Here is a 17,462-nt window from a genome sequence, read left to right as displayed (position 1 = left end):
GGCAGTGCAAGTGAAGAGAAAAAAATGCTGAAATTGTGTTAAGTTTCAGTTTTCTAAGCCCGTTTTGGCTGATCTAAGTGACTTTGCCAAGGCTTACATGTGCAGGGACTTCTGGGCCTTGGCAGCTTCGTCCTTGGAGCTGTAGCGCACCACTGCGTTCCCCTGGGTCAGGTTGAGATGGAATGTGATCAGGGGGCCATGCTGCATGCACAGGGTCCGCAGAGTTGAACCATCAATCTGAGGCGCAAAACAGAATGAAAAAAAAATTTGCTGTTAGAACCAATATCTGAGTTTATTCATGTGTTTTACATTGTATTTTCAGTTGTTTATTCTTCTGTCTGCTCTTTTTATTTTGTGATTTTTTTTCTTTTTTCATTTCACTTTTATTTTCTTCATTCTCCAACTATATAAGTAACATGCAAGCATTTTTATTTAAAGTGCATTATAGTATTTGTTCCATTTTGAGTGCCCCACCCTAAAGTAATCAGACCAATTATTTGATGATTGTTTTTTGTTTGTTTTCAAATATGACCTCCATGAGCAGATTTATCTTTGAACAAATTTACATATTGGCTCTATTCAGTACACTGTGGCTTCTATCTACCAAAAAAACAGCAGAACGGAGTGCATACTTGTGGGGTGAGATTCCTCAGCACCAGCCAGCTGCTGGTCCTGTTGGAGCTGTCAGTACTCCATGTGGTTCCCTCTGTAACAGAAATGCAAACACAGTCAAATATGATGTTAAGTAGTAAGCATTTTAATGGAAGAAAGTAACATTTTCTGCAATATTGTCCCAACAAGTTGGTCTTAAAGGTTAGATACAGAATAAGAAGTCTGGATGCCTTTTATTTTCATAAGCACTGGGCCAGTGCAAAGTGACAGTCATAGTAACCTTATTACATAATTCCCTGGCAAAGTGTTACTTTCAAAATAGAATTTCCTGTGAAATCATGTGTGCTAGATTTTATTTGCTACTGCGATGCATTTACAGGAAGGCCAGGTAGCTCTGGGCTCGAGGTCTGAGAGTTCAACTGCAGAGTTAATTGTGACACCTTCCACCGATAGTTATCAACTTCCATACACAATTCTCGTCTTCGCTGTTGAAAGTAGTCTTTCCCTTTTGTTGCATGACAGTTGACATTTCATGTCAAAACAAGGTCACATATGCGATCATAAATGTGGTTTCTTGAACAGTCAGTAAACCTCAAGATGTCAGTTTAGCAGGGTGTGTTCAGCTAGCGTATAAAGCGAGCGCTGTGACTGCACAGTCGCAGGCGTCAGCAACACCACACCTATGCATCTTCAGTCATTTGTGTTTGATGGGTGTGAAATTGATCACAGTGAGTGATTTGTGCTTAACTTCAGTATAAATCCACTGAAACTTACTGATTTATTCTCACAGTAAAAAACAGATGCTGAAAATGGTTTTAGTTCAGCAAATTTTGAACAATTCTTAGTCTAATCTGATAAAGTAATTATGATAAGGCAATGCTGTGAAAACAAAAGCGCTTGCTCAAAGGGAACCGTTTGTTCAGTTTCTCTATATTTTGACATTTTAAGGTTTTGAGGTTACTATTTGTAATTTCTTGAGACGACTTGTGTTGTGAATTAGGTCTGCGTAAATAAAACAGAATTGAACGATAAAGTATGTCTTGAGACCTTGGTAAAGAACAGGTCAAAGACAGACCTGGGATTCAAGTGTTAATACACTTAGTAATGTATAGAATTTATTTGAGCAGACTATGGTAAGCAAGTTTTGCAAAGTTTTTCGACTCTATTTTTTGTTTCTTTCATATCTTGCTTTAAGATGCAGTTGAAACTTCAGATTAGTTGAAAAGTATGGTGGAGTGGTGCTACAGTTCCCAAATGTGAGAGTTTCACATTAAATTTTTATACTGGGTATTTAATAAAAATAAGTGCTCACCAGAGGAGTAGGAGCCGCTCCAACCTTGGGCCAGGCCCAATGAGTTTCCTCCCCAGGTGGAGGAGGGCTTGTTGTTGGTGAGGCCTGGCGGGGGCCGGGATGGTGCTGTGGTGTTGCGCGGCCCCTGAGGGACTTTCCACAGCTCGTGGGACAGAGAGGCTTGGCTCTGAGAGATGGGTCCTGGAGACCAGGTGGATTTCAGGTCAGACAGTTTACCTATAAAAAAGGAAAGGTGCAGAGAGAAAGGACGGGTAAAGGAAAATCATGTTATAGACACGATGTAGATGTAACACGTTGCAGCCTCTATGCACAAAATGGGATTATTTGGACTCTTCTAGGGTGAGCTTTAAAAAGTGCAAACAAAGAGGCAAATAGCAATAAAATCATTTCATAAAAACCTTTAAAAGCATTCTTCTCAATATCAGTAAAAATATGTTGATTTAAATATGCAAAAACTTGCATCCACCTGGAACATTTACGTTTCAAAAGTTTTAAAAGAATTTAGCCATAATACACAGTAAATGACTGTTTACATGAGGTGTGAGAGAAAACCAGGTCTACTGTCCCCTTAGAGAAGACTGGAACTGTTCTCAATATCTTTCTCTCAAAAACATTTTAAGCAGTTCTTCTAAAAAAGTTGACACTGAGTTCACTGCAAGCTCTGTCTTTTGAAAATTTAACCAAAAGATGCTTAAATAATAGTTTATAAATGCACAACAGCTGTTTAAAAAAAATTACATCACATAACATTCAGAAAGAAGTAATTCTTCATGAATTCCTTTCTTCAAGCACATACACAACACACAAGGTGTGCACAGTCATCACAACTAGCTGGGTGGGGCTTGTCTGTTCTTGTGGGTTTGTTCAAAAAGGCACAGATGGTTGAGGGTCACTTTGAGGCTGCTATCTTAGTTTTGGTAAAGTTGTGGTCTAAAGGCACTGAAGGAACAAGTTAGGGTGTGACTTGGAGTAAAAAAGGTCATAAATATATATCAGGGGTTGGGTAAGGTTCAAGATAAGTAGAAACCCGTAAACAGTGGGGTGTTAGGGTTCTCATATGGGTGAGGAGAGGTTTAGCAGGTCCACACATGGGGGGAAGATACTCTGGATGTGTACCTGAGCTGTCTCCATCACAGGACGACAGACTGAAAGAGCTAGAGTAGCCACTGACTGGCCAGTCACTGCTGGTTGGAGGCAGAGAGCCATTCGGGAGTGGAGAAGTTGGGGAAATGGCTATATGGTCGTAGAGATAACAGTGTGGTGAGCAGAAACGGACATGAAAAACAAAACAGGTAAGTTCATGTACGTATTAGTGCAAGCACATGATGTTGGAGTTTGTGATGCAATAGAGATCGTTACACAGATCCAACTGTGGAACTGATCTTGAATTTACATTTAATTCTCTTTAAACAGCATCATTTTCTTTTCTATAGGGTTACTGGTTGTACTGATATTTGTGGCCTTGCTTCCTTCATACCTCCATTCCTGTCTCGCAGCAGGTATCGGTTGACGTCATGGATGTTGGTGTTGATGGTGGGACCGCTAGGGACGCTGCCAGGGGTCATATTGGGGTCATTCTCAGGGTCAATGTTTTGAAGGCCCTTCCATGGCACCCCTGGACAGAATTCTGGAACATAGAAATTGGGTCAAATGGAGCATTATTGATATAACAGTATTAGATTTTAAGGAACATCAAAAGTGTCATCTCATGACTTCCCCACAGTTTAAACACAACTAATAAACACATCCTGTAAGACAGTGCTTTCCTCAGAATTGTTCAACTGCAACTACCGCAGAAAAGATTCAAAAAATTCAGCACTTCCTTGGTGTAGCAGCATATTTGGCATTGTGTTCTGAAATCATATTGGTTTTCATGCACGTATGAGAAACCTATAAGGACAGCCTAAAAAATGCATGGTCCAAAGCCCAGAATATGTGTACCTATCTCTTCCTCTATATTTACTTGTAGATTCATTACTTGCTTCAAAAGAAGCTGCTGTTGTGACCGAGAACAAAGACACTGTCATTGTTTTTAGCAACATCTGTGCTTTTCCTACAATGGCAAGTCAAAATGTCTGCTGTTAAAAAGGCTGTATTTCTAGCTGCTTGCAAATTCAAAGCAAGTCAATTTGAATTCTTTGCAGTGAACTCAGTGCCGACTATAGCCTTCTAACTGCTCCCCAAACAGTTTTGACCATAATAAATGTAATTCCTACCTCTGACAAAAACTGCACTGCTAGCACAAAACTAAAAAGATACAAAGCTGGAGAAAAGAGCAACTATAGTAAACTGAACAAACAGATGTAAGGAAAGTAAGAGAAAAGCTAGTTATAAGTTGACTGTAGTTGTATAGGAGCTTTAAAACAATTTGTATCTCATCCTCACCTGGGGGCCAGTTAATGTTGGTTCCATTGGAGATCTTTTCGTTAGGGCTCTTGCCCTGGCCCCAGCTATCAGGGGGCACCAGGGGGCTGGTGGGGGACTCAGAGCTGGAGATTAGATTGTAAGGGCTGTATGAGTCCTCCATCTGGGGAGGCTTCCCCGGAGGGACCAGGGAAGAGGCAGCAGATATGGCACCTAACATATATAAAAAGAAAAAATAGGAGACTCAGTTAAACTTAGGGACACTCTGAAGTATGAGAATATAATTAATGGCAACAATTTCAAATCTTCAAGTGAGAAAACAATGTAAAATACAACCACAGAAGAGTCATTATCATTATGTTCAGTGTCAAACTCTTAACTTGCTCTTTTTCAAATCATCAGCTACTGCCAAAGGCAAAATATCAAGACTATCATTGCAGCTAATATCTGTATTAATGTGATGTCTATGATAAGCTTAACTGTATGTATACTGATGCTCAGAATGTCTTTTAAGGCCGCCAACACATCTTTCCATGGCGTGAGAAAATTAATGACAGTTAATAACAAGTACATGGAAGACAGATTCTTATCTAACGATTATAGACAGGCTGATCGGAAAAAAGCACAACCTGATATCTTAAATGTCAAAATGGAAAGTGAAGAAGTTGACTAGTTTTTGTCAGTTAATCATCAATCATAATTTCGGTAGGTGACCAGAATTATTTAGTTGTGCTCAGTGTGAATGGAAATGTACATATTTCAGTGGTACTCAACAGACCTAAACATACAAATGCATTTTCTGTAATTATGGTAAAAAAAAATATATATCACAGATCATATTATATTCAAGGAACTAACATATGCATGTTTATAAGCAAAAATCTGTGGTGTCAAAGAGCTTAAATAGACTCTGAGTGACATGTCACTGCTGTGGGCGGCATTCTAACACCTCAGATAAGTGTTTTTGGCGACAATTCTTTGATGAGAATGAGCTTGTAGTCAGAACTTGTGAAAAAAAAGCAAGACTTGAAAGATACAAGCGACAACAATCTAGTGTCAATTGCTGAGTTTCTCATCTGTAAAACAAATCGGAGAGGCTGTAATGTTTCAGCAATGTCACATTGATCACTACGCATGTGCATGAGGACTGTACAAAATGTGTAAAATATGTACCTCAATTTACAATGCCATGGGAATTTATGCATGTAACGTCCATGTAAAATTCAAGTTCTAAAGTTGGTTATATCTCTCACCATTTACTTGAGTAATCTGTAGGAGCGTGTGCATGCTTGCCTGTGTGTTTCTGCAACGTACCGTGTTTATTGAGGTTGTTCTCCAAATTTGAAGAGTTGCCAGCGAGGTTGTCCATGGAGTTGGAGTGTGTCCACTGGGACAGGCGAGATTGAGGCTGAGGGGGCTCCTTCAGGGACAGACCCCCAACCTCCATGCAGTTTACATTCATGTTTGGATTCAGTCCAGCTACACACAAAACACAAGAATAGCTCCTTTATATCCTTTGGGACAAATCCAATAACACAGCTCAAAAGAGAATTGGAAAAACACAGTATCACCACACTTTCTACTAACAGACATACATCAATTTAAACACAGAATTTTGTATTAACAAATAATTGATTACATTTTTGATATAGTGGCTATTGCTGATATTACTATGTTGTCAGACACTGGGGGGAAACATTTGTAATGCATGTAGGTATGTTCTAGCTTTGCTAGTGGTTCACATAATGCATGCAAGTTTTGCACGTGGCCACTGCAGGTCCTATATATACGTGCATGTACATAACAGGGCTGTTACTTTTATGATTGCAAAAAGAGAGTTGTCACAGTTTGAGCAAACTGACCAATGAAAATATTTTTTTTTAACCCTGTGCTGTCCCTATCCCAGACTCACAGAGAGGGTAGGTGCTGTAGGCGTTGGGCGAAGATGGCGGCTCTTTGGTGTGCAGTGTGTCGGAGAGGCCTGGAGCCTGGTGTGGGCCTGTGAAGGGGTCCAGGGTTGATTTGCCGGAGCCAGGGCCTCCAGCAGGGCCACCGGGGGGATGCAGACCAGCGGACGAGGAGGAGGAAGAGGAGGAATGAGAGGGAAGTTGCTGCTGCTTCATCAGCAGCGCCTGGTACAGCTGACGCTGGTGCTGCTGGATCTGCTGCTGCATGTTGGTGATTGTACGTGCAACCTGGGAGAGAAGAGGATTGTAACACTAAAGTATTACATAAAGAACTGGCTAATGAAAGCAAAGAAAGCAAAAAGATCAATCAAATATTTCAGCACAATAGAACACAATAGGAAAATAAGGAAGTGAAACAAAATGAGATGGAGGGAAACAGTTGACAATAAAAATAAAAGGATGTACAAAAAAGAAAATTAAAAAGTGTCAGAAAAACGGTAGTAAAAGGTAATGAAAGCACAAAACCAAGGTGGAAGAAAGAGAGATATGAAAAAATAAGATTATTGAAGTTTAGTTTAAGTTTAGAAAAAAATCATATGGGAAGCAAGCAATTGTTCAGGACAGTATCCTTGAATAGGCTTATCTTGTGGCCAACCTTATATATTTAACTAAAGAACCAACATTTAAAAAAAGGGGAAGAAACTCTTTCTCCTTTTGTGAAAAAGGACGAGCTGTTGTCCCACATACAATGAGAAGTAGCATTTTCCCATGCAATTATCTAAGAGCTTGAGTAACTTCTGCTGTACCAATGCATGATTTTCTGTTGAAATGGTGAGACTGAAAGCATTTGTTTAGAAAATTGATGTTGTGTCACAATGTTTTGAGTCAGTGCTCACATGAGAATGATCTACACAATCATACTTTTTGTGGCTGTAATGTCGCATTTGTTAACTCACTTGCTGCTCTTGTTGTCTAATGGGGCCGGAAACATTGCGTTGCGCCTGCATCATCTGCTGCTGGATTTGTAAACGCTGGTACGCCTGAATCAAGAGAAACAAAAATAAAATGTGATGATACATTAATAAAGACAAAAAATTGCATTATTTAGGAGACAAGAGCTGACTATTTCCATCTGTGGCATCTTGTGTTGTATTAAACCATATCATGCATTGCCACATGCACATAATCTTTATTCTTCATAGAAGTGTATCAGTTATTATCAGAAGTAAGATTTAAAAAAATAACATTACTACTAAAAAAAAATATGAGACATGTTTTGGGATTCTGCATTTGGCTTAAAAAATTCATAAAGAAAAAAGTGCACAACACACATTCTCTGCCTCAGGAAGGGATGATGCCTCACCATTTGCAGTTGCTGAAGTTGGTACAACAGGGTCATTTGTTGAGGGTTTATTGGTGAGGTTAAAAGTGCAGGGTTCAGACCAATGTTTTTTGCTGCAAACTGCAAGAGCTGTGCTTGGACCTGAAGGGAGGAGAAGAATGGGGAGGAAGAAAGGAGACATGACAAGTAAGTCACTGCAAATCACAACAGCTACACAAGAGCACCCTCTGGCAAGAAAAAGCTTGTCAGTGCTACATGTGTGCAAGAAGGGAGAGAGAGAGAGGAGATGAGTGTGAAAGTCCGAAGCAAAGACCTAAAAATATGCCAAGTTGCAAAGGCAATAAAAAAATCCAACTGTGATTTAGCAACACTTCCAACCACATTTACAAAGTCAGGGAAAACTATGCATAGAGTACAACTCATAGAGTAAGAAAAAATGCAGAGGAAAGATACACTAGTTTTTTGGTTTTTTTTTGTTTTTTTGTTTTTTTTTTAACAATGTTGGGTGTTTTCTGGTGAACAGGAAAATCTATGAGTGTTCACAAGGTTGTGTGTGCAATGACCTGACATATCTCCATGTAACAAAACCAAAACGAACATATCAGGTGTGTGCTTTTACCTGAGGGGAGAGAAACTGAGGCACTTGAGCACGTAGACTAGGCTGGGAGGAGCTGAGAGGTGGCACTGGTGGCTGAGGAGGCTGTTGCTGCATGGCCCGGGTTTGTGCTGCTCCACTACTGCCAAACATTCCACTGGGTATCTATAAGAAGGAGAAATAATGGTACAATGAAATCTCCAATTGTATTACAATTACTCAAGCAGTTTGAAGACCATGGTCACAAGATAAGCATCCAGCTGTCTAGACTTTATACACTTGATGGGTTCATTCAATACACGAATGAGTGCACGAAAAAGAAATGTTAAAGTGCACTCAAAAGCCAAGCATGGATCAATGATATTCCCCGCTCACATACCGATATCTAACAACATTTTCATTTTCATTTGGCCTCAAGGTCTAGCTTGATATCACACTTTGGGCACCAAAGCACATACTGAACACAAAGCGAAAGCTGGCAGCCGTTAGATCATAAAATGGGCCAAGACAATTATCTGGTGAAATGCTGCTTCATTCACATTTCCAATTTTGTGTTGGTGGAGAGGTCTGTCTATTCAGTGCCTTTGTTTGGACTTCAAGGACATACTGTAGTTTTTCTGGGCCATGGCTGCCTCTGGGGGTGATACTTGATAGAGCGCAACTATCTGATTTCAATGGACACTTCAGGCAAGGTCATACACACTTAAGTGAGCAACAGAAAAGATGAGATTTGGGAGAGCTTGCGGGACAGAAATGTGTGTAAATCCAATTCAACTCATCCATTGTTTCTATTGCTGCGTTATATTCATTCGAATCCTGCACAAAGTTATTACAAATGACTGGTTGTGCATTTACAGTGTGACAAGCATAAGGTTTAAATCTGTCAGTGTAATCTGCAGTTAATAAAGCAGCCATCTAAATGTACTTAATTTTTTTAATGTTTATTAATTAGTCTTAAATTGTGGACCTCAAATGGTATGTATCAATGCTGCTGGTCCAGTTTACAGCACTTTGTTTCCTGTCATCCATTTTAAACTCTAAACCATACAATAAAACAGGAAATATATATATATATATGTATATATTACCTGTCTGTTGTTCAAGTTTTGCATGGCCAGTCCCGGATTGCCCTGTCCCAAACCCTGTCCAGGAAGGCTACTGTTGGCCAGGGGGAGCTTCAGGCTGGGGGAAGGCAGAAATGGTGATGGGGGGGCGTCATCTGACAGGACACCATCCTGGATCAGAACAAATAGACAGTTCAGCAGAATAAAGACAGAGGAAAAATTACAAACATAAATGATGTAAGTATTAAAACGATTTTATACTAAAGTCTGTACTGAGCAAAGGATAATAATTATTAACCTTTCTTTGTCACATGTCAAAATACATACAACAAACAGAGTAGTGACCAAACTAAAAGTCATTATTCCTAATAGATACTTGGACAGTGCTGGATGTTCCTGTTTTACCTTGTCGAGAAAGGTGGTGCGGTCGGAGGGGTCTTTGGAGAGTGCAGAGGGCCGACACACAAGAGGCTTGTTCATACCATTGCTGTAATCAGATATGCCCATGACCCGCTTGTCCAGGTCCGTCTTCTTCTCTAACAGCGCGGCTGGATGCAGAGAGGATGATGCAAAGGTTATTATGAAATCTAGTAGATAGATATACTGTGTGTGGATACACATATTCGTGGTTCGTAATAGTACATAGTAGCGTAGAAGGGTTGTGGATCAATATCATTGTTTTCGAGAAATGGAAATATCACGGTCATTCATGCTTTCTTGTCTACAAGGGTACGCTTGAGAAAATTTTGGGCCGCTTACAGTCACACTGCAAGCACACCAACTGCACATGCGCAAGGAAAACCAATGCTGCTTAAAATAAATGCCTGTCTAGACGATTCTCCAGAACTCCTGTGCTATGCGTGCCTATTCTGCACAATATACACACTTCAGGGATAATAACGGACACGATGCTACAGAACAATTTGTAATTAGTTGCTATATTCTGTAAAAGACTTATTGTAATATGAACAGAACCATGTGCATGTCTGCAGCCTGCTTTCAAAGTCTATATTGGTCTGCACACATGGATGTGGAAAGCATGAAATGGCCATTAGTATTCCCCAAAACTAAAAACATTGCAACAGTATTGGATTACAAATTATGAGCTGGTCTATTTGAAATTTAGAAAAACTGTATATTTGTGGGTAAAACCATTTCATATAGGCATTTGCAAAACAAACACAAGTATGTTGTTAAACTTACTCATGGCCTGGTCAAGGTTCATATTGTTGCTCTTCAATGCATCCTCAGCAGGGTCTCTCTGTAACACATGGGTAACATAAACTTATAATTACATTAATTATAGGACAAGATCTGATTTTTCACTATTTAACAATTTCCTCAAGTTAAGATGGCAGGATGAATCCTTCTTTTATTTGTAATAGATAAACAAGTGCCGCATTTGGTCTATTTTCAAACAGAAAGCTTGTTAGTGCTTTGTGCCAGCATGAAAGCTTCTTTCTGGATACACTGTTCATACCGGAAAGCCCATGTCAGTGAGCTGTTTGATGAGACGGTTCATGATCCAAGCCTCATCTGGCTTGGTACCCATCTTCCCCTGGAAACATACAAGACAAAATATTGCTTTAATGAATTTTCCCAAACTATGCAGTTATTTGCAAGGTCAGTATCTATCAACATATTTATGACAAAAATGAAGCTTGTTCTCTAACCTTGCTTGGGCACTTCTTGGGTCCATTGCCCCAGGAGTTGCAGGAGGAGCTGCTCTCCTGGGAGGTGGGACTGTTCCATACATCCCCATCCTCAGTGTCCCATTGGCCAGTGGACATACCCATCTCCTCTCCTGCACTTCCCCAGCCATCTTGCATAGGTTTGGGGCCTGAGAAAGAGACATCAAATACAGAACCATGATGTGAGTCAGTGCTTTAGTATAGGTGATGTATCCTGTGTTAAGAAGACTTAAGCCATTTCTGTACGTGAGCTGCAGGCAATTTCCAACCTGACCACTTGGTGACACTGTTGATATTTGGCACTCTGCACTTTCCTCTGACGCCTCTTTCTATCATTTCAAACATTTCAGGCCAACAGCACAAATAACTAAGACCCACTGAAGCATGGCATTGCTTTAATCCAAGGAACAGTCTGGTAGCACTAACAAAAATGCTCCAAACTGGCACAAATGGTAAAGGTCAGCAGAAACGATGTGTTTGCTTCTGTAATTGAAGTGTGTTGTACACATACACTGCAAGTTTCTGTCAGTCTTTTACAGAAGATTTACAGGAAATACTGGACAACACAAAACAGAGACTGTGCACATGTTAAAGTTCAAATACTGAAGGTGGCAAACATGCTTACAAGTTGAAGCAGAAAACTGATATCACTTTGTAATCTTCCAAATACCATGCATTCGTCAGCATGAAACTTAGACAGCAATGCAGTTTACAATAGATTTTATTGTCTACACTAGCATATCCAAAACTACTAGTTATGAACTGCTGTTTCTTACAGTTTGCGATGTGTAAGTTTGAGTATGAATAAGCAGTGGTACTAAACATAGTCCTATGCTTTGACAGAATTTCAGTGCCAGGCCATGCTGAATTCCTACCATTGACATCATGCATTACAGTGATTGCAAATATTCATTCCTAAGTATTACCTGGCTTGCAAGGTGCAGAACCTGGGGGTCCATTGGCTCTGCCATAAGGGCCAGAGGGCTCATGGCCACCATCTCCCCATCCTCCGACTCCACCTGGGGGCTTGCCCCAGGCAGAGGTACCATTATCCACAGCTGACGTTGGAGCTGCTGGCTCTCCCCAAGCAGGCTCTGACTTGGGCTGAACACTGGGAAGTTCTCCCCAACCTGCATAGAGGCACATCAGAGAAAAAAGTAATGAAATGAGCCTCACTGCAGTACAAATCTTGCTTCACTTACAGTTTTGATCACCAGTTACACATCATTCCTCTTGTGTCCTTCCATGAGAACAAAACAATTAATTATGCTAAGATTTTGAATTTAAGGCATATCTGAAAAAAGTTTGGTTTTAGTGAGACTCTGAAATCTGTGTCATTTAAAGTACAAGTCAGGTCTTGTATGTCTTTTCCCCAAATGACAGTATCTTAAAGTGAATGACAGCTACTGGCAATGGTGGGAATTACTAAACGTTATTCTTTTTTCTAGGTGCAGTATAAACAATACACAGCAGGGGGAAGTAGTCTCATACACAACTAAATGGAGTGAGGGACTTGCATTCAAGCTCTACCTTGTCTATATACATGGCCTTTGTCTTTGCAAAGACTTATTGGAATTTGTTGAAGCACTGACTAGAGCCTGCCGTTTTAATTATGCATCCATGACCATTGTGAGGATGTTAATTCTTCTGAGACTATTTGCATAATAATCACTGTGAGAATACTTCTAAGGAATAACCTTCTAATGCAAAAGCCAAAGTTGCCTAAGTTTTTGGTAATTTGGCCTTTTTCTGGGTCAACAAAAACATTTTTTAAAAATTTATGTATCGTGTGTTCTTGGACAGACAGACAAGGAGATGTATAGCTCGTAAAATATACTTATGCTGTCAGAAAAAAGAAACAAAAACACCCCCAAACTTTCATTCTTAAAAAGTTAAAATCAGATTTTTAGAAAATCTGTTAATATACTTCAACCTAAAACATTCCTTTGTCTTTTGTATTGGATTTGCAGTAATTGTGACTCTTTTTTTAAACAATTTATACTGCATCAAATACTATTTTAATTACAAGTACGATACAATCTGAGCTTTCCTGTACCTGGGTTGGCGAGGGGGGGTCTACCCTGGGGGCCAGCAACTGGATGTGAGGTGGTATTGTTGGGTGATCCATTGTTGTTTCCATGGTGTTGCATGGTTGGGGGCTGACCATGATGGGGATGGTGGTGCATGTGGTGAGAGTGATGGTGATTATTGTTGCCGGGGACAACAGAGTGATTGTTGTTATTATTGTTGGGCATAATCATTCCACCATTCTTATTGGGAGGTGGCCCGCCGTTGCCTGGGTTACCGTTGGGGTTGTTACGATCCCACATGTTGACAGCCTTGCTGTAGGCGTTGGGATCGCCCCAGGTGGAAGTTCCGTCATCAATTTCCATTTTCCTGCGGATGGAAGGAGGAGAAGGCTCTTCCCAGCCAGTAGGCTCCATGCTTTGATCCTGTTTGCTGACATTTCCCCAACCAGAGTTGCTCTGCTTTACAGAACCAGGACCACCCCAAGAACCAATGCTGCCACCTCCTCCACTGCCTGTGCTGCTGCTGCTGCTGCTTTCCTGGGGCTTGGAAGAACCCCAGCCTCCCTGCAATGAGCCATTGGCACGTGGGCTCTCCCCCCAGTTGCTGTTACTTACAGCAGGAGCAGGTTTACCCCAGTTTCCTCCTCTACTTCCTCCTCTTGGGCTTTCCTTCCAGCCACCACTTCCTCCATTACCTCCTTCACTTTCCCACATACTGCTGGAGGACCCATTGTTCTTGACATCTGGCTCTCCCCAGTCCCCTGTGCTGGTGGTGCCATTGGTGCCCCCATTATTGTTGCCCCAACCATGGGAGCTTTTAGGGCCCTCTCCCCAGCTAGTCGGCTGGCTTTTCATCATGCCTTGATCCCAGCTGGGTGACTTGTCCTCAGAACCCCAGGATGGTGTGCCCCCACTTTTAGGACCATTGGTAGGCAAAGGATCTCCCCAGCCACTTGTAGTGCCATTTGGTGCTTTGCTGAGTGACTGGGAGGGATCCCCCCATCCTGATCCAGTCTGAATTGGCTGAGGTGGAGGGGCTCCCCAGCCAGAGGATGATCCTTCACTGTCACTTTTTCCTCCAGAGCCAGGCCTCTGACTGGGGGCTATGTTAGGGTTAATGGTACCTCCATTGCTTGATGAGGGTCCACTATTAGAGCTGGGGGCCCCTAAAGTGTCTGAGCTGCTGTTGCTCTTCCCATCATTAGAGCTGGCTTCTTCCATCTCCCATACAGTGTGCTGTCGGATGGGGGTCTGTCCCCAACCTGAGTTACTCAGCACTCGGGGGTCCAAGTCCTGTCGGGGTAGCAAGGGGGCAAATTCCACGCTGGAGGGTCTGTCTCTGCGATTTGATCGACCTTCACTACTGTCCCCACTATCCTCACTTGCTGGGGCTGTTCCAGGCTGCTGCCCCCATGAGCTAAGTTGCGGCTCCTGGCCGGAGCCAGAACTGCCAGCATCTACTGAGTCCCAGCCTTTAGATGCATCTCCACCACCAGAGGATTTTCCCCAGTCACCCCAGCCACCACTTCCACTACTCCCTCCACCACTGCCTTGGCGGCCCCAGGCAGAAAGACCTCCAGAGGGAGTTGAGTCCCAGCCTGAGTCCTTAGGGGATTCAGCTGCCTTGGTTTCTCCACTACCCCATACAGAGCTGCCTGTTGTGTCCCCATTGAGCTGGGATGATTCAGTGGGTGACTGGCCTCCCCAGCCAGTTAAGCCATGGATAGGGCTCATAGGCTCCTGAGCTTGTTGCTGTTGTTTAGTGTGGTTTGGTCCGTCAGTGTTACGGTTAGCAGGCTCCATATTGAAGGACATGTTTGTGTTGGTTGAAGGGTGCTGCTGATCATTTTCGTTAGCAGCTATCATGCCAACCCAACCTCCCCCACCATTATCAGCATTTCCCAGACTCCCATTCCCCATGTTTCCATTGCCATTTACACCCGGTGGGAGGGATGAAGAATTGGACACCCCATTGGGGCCAATGCTGCCGCCTCCACCACCCTCATGGCCTAGAAGAGGCCAGGCAGAAGGGTTAGCATTAGGGTTGAGGTTCAAGTTAAAATTGGGAGAGCCCCAGTTATTGGGTGCTCCTCGGCCACCATTCATACCATCTTGTTTTCCATCTGAGCCCCAGCCTCTACTACCAGCCAATGTGTTGGTTGATCCAGGTCCTGTCATCATGTTATTGTTAGCTTTGAGGGAAGGATAGTGGGCCTGCTGGCCTGCGGCACCTGTGGCCATACTCAGAAAACTACTCCTACTGGTAGTAGTGACAGCACTGGTGTCTAAGTTAGAGCTAGCTGAGCCCAAGGGGCATTCTGGTGTTGCAGGGTGGCTGGGGTCACTACTGCGGCTGATGGAGGGCCAAGCTTCTGTGTCACTTCCGTCAATAATCACTTTGTCCCAGCTGTTGGCACTGGATGGGCTGTTAACTGGTACAGAGGCTCCCCAATGAGAGGTCTCATACTGGGCACCAGGGCCACTCTGAAGAGATATGTCTAAAGAGAAAATAGGAGAGAAAAAGGGTGGGGAAATTTGAGACAAAGAGGGTAAGAGGGATTCAATAAAAGGAGGAACACAGACATAAACAAGAATGTAAATGACAAAGGGTGCAGAAACGTAAAAAATAAAGGAGATGTAGTGACAGAAGTAGGCAAGAACACAAAAGAGGAAGGGAAAAGGAAAACGGGATGGGGAGAGAAAAAATACATTAGGTTAGACTAAGGAACATAATGTAATACACATAGGTTCACAGTCAGGCTACAGTTAGTTTCCTGAACCAATTTTATCTTCTTGGTTGGTTAATGCTAGCTATCAGACTTGGCAGTATGAGATGGTCACACTTGCACGTTTCACAATCCAAGACATAATCAGAATGCACAGCCAAGCGTGCTCCATGTCATATCAGCTATGGCATATCCATATATCCTTGCCCCCAGTGCAGTCAGCCAAACAGAAACAGGGAGATGGAGCCTTTACGGTCTTCACTTTATTCATCTTTCTTTCCCTCTCTCCTTCTCACTTTTAGCTTAACTTCCTACTCTGCTTCTCTTTCCAGGCTGTTTCCTCTTCCCTTGCAGTCTTGTTTTGCCCCTTACTTCCTTCACACTCTCTTGATGTCCTTATGTATTATTAGATCCCCCTTCCTCCATTTCTCTCTCTGTCCATGTCTCCTCTCTCCTTTTTGTCCCCCACCTCCTTCCTCACCCTTTAATTTCTCCCACTCTCCCCTCTGCACTCCTCTAACACCCAGCAGTGAGAGGCCCATCTGTCTCCATCGTGGCTTCGCTGGCTGAGGCTGTGAAGGGAAGCCCAAGTGGAACGCCGCTCGTTTATTGGAATGAAACCAGGACGGGTTCTCATCCATCACTCCCTACGCTCCACCAGGCCTGCTCCTCCTCCAACTGTACTGCACTAAGAAACCACAAAACACTTCCTCCAAGCTTCTGTGAATAATTGTGTATATCTGCTGGTTTCTTACTACCTGCATATACATATGCATTAAGATTCTGGATATTTCTGGATTATATATATATATATATATATATATATATATATATCTCACAATCTGAAAACTAAGGACTCTGTAAATTCTGTCCTACTACTTACAGCCTTTTAAACTCGATCTGCAAATCCTACACTAAACTTTGAAAACAGCTTTTACAACAATTCTCTGATCAGTATGGTATTGCACAAAACCAAATTCATTAGGCACAAAAGCATCCCATCAGATGGGGAACTAATAATAGACTGAATCGATGCAGTAAAGGGGTAATCAATCAGTGGGAGGCAGCTAATCAATGATCTTATTAATGCTAGTGGGTGAGAGCACGGAGGTTATTGATCCAGCATGCAAACACCCTAACCACTGGGCCAGCCTCAAGCAACTGGCTGAAAAACCAATGAGAACTACTGCTATTAATATGACCAGCACATAGGCCAACCAAGCATATGAAGAGAGAAAATCATCCCGTAACTTTTTGAGAAGAAGATCCATGTTTATTCTGAATTAACCAAAAAATAAACAATATTCTGAGTGTATTTTCAAAAATTCTGTTCAAGTTTCAAAGGTAAAATAGTAGATATATTAGAGCATTCACAATATCAAGTATTCATATGCAACCACTACATTCATCGTGAAAACGCCAAGACCCAATAAATGTTCAGTTTTCATGTACCAAGTGCGAAAATTGCATACAGAAACAGTCACTGTCAACAAGAATTAGAAGGTCAATAGACAATGATACATGTATGGGTATCTTTCTGAGCAGTTGTAGCCAGTGAGCCACACTAACCTTCAATTGTAAAATTATTGCTATTTGTGAAATGTTTATTTGGTTTGGTAATTTAGCTGTCTTACCTTTTTTGTGATTAACTTCCATCAGATTGTTGCAGTGATTTCAATAATAGCTGGACGTTATCCACTATGAGATAAAGACCAAGTGGTCAAAACAATCCACAGAGATGAGGGAAAAGTCCATTTATTTGAGTTGTGTAGACCCATACACAAATGCTGGCAGATATGTGGCTTTAAGATACTGCGCA

At 41.9% G+C, this 17,462-nt stretch overlaps 1 protein-coding gene across 3 annotated transcripts in view; it reads right to left on the bottom strand.

Moving 5' to 3' along the window:
* Positions 1-17,462, bottom strand: part of LOC111582199 (trinucleotide repeat-containing gene 6C protein-like) — a 57,058-nt gene that overhangs the window by 7,762 nt on the left and 31,834 nt on the right. For 2 of the 3 annotated variants that reach the window (XM_055010292.1, XM_055010293.1), the window contains 18 exons: positions 12,944-15,415; positions 11,814-12,017; positions 10,870-11,036; positions 10,677-10,754; positions 10,400-10,457; positions 9,602-9,744; positions 9,221-9,367; positions 8,157-8,297; positions 7,559-7,678; positions 7,152-7,235; positions 6,201-6,483; positions 5,603-5,767; positions 4,310-4,501; positions 3,402-3,551; positions 3,041-3,157; positions 1,925-2,140; positions 633-706; positions 98-237 (listed from right to left, as the gene is read on the bottom strand). In XM_055010292.1, the coding sequence (XP_054866267.1) occupies positions 98-237; positions 633-706; positions 1,925-2,140; positions 3,041-3,157; positions 3,402-3,551; positions 4,310-4,501; positions 5,603-5,767; positions 6,201-6,483; positions 7,152-7,235; positions 7,559-7,678; positions 8,157-8,297; positions 9,221-9,367; positions 9,602-9,744; positions 10,400-10,457; positions 10,677-10,754; positions 10,870-11,036; positions 11,814-12,017; positions 12,944-15,415 (4,951 nt within the window). The remainder of the gene's footprint in view (positions 1-97; positions 238-632; positions 707-1,924; positions 2,141-3,040; positions 3,158-3,401; positions 3,552-4,309; positions 4,502-5,602; positions 5,768-6,200; positions 6,484-7,151; positions 7,236-7,558; positions 7,679-8,156; positions 8,298-9,220; positions 9,368-9,601; positions 9,745-10,399; positions 10,458-10,676; positions 10,755-10,869; positions 11,037-11,813; positions 12,018-12,943; positions 15,416-17,462) is intronic. The other variant, XM_023290779.3, reaches the window with a different exon arrangement.

This window comes from Amphiprion ocellaris, chromosome 4, assembly GCF_022539595.1.
Source record: "Amphiprion ocellaris isolate individual 3 ecotype Okinawa chromosome 4, ASM2253959v1, whole genome shotgun sequence".
Classification (NCBI taxonomy): Eukaryota; Metazoa; Chordata; class Actinopteri; family Pomacentridae; genus Amphiprion; species Amphiprion ocellaris.
This window is presented reverse-complemented; position numbering and strand designations above follow the sequence as displayed.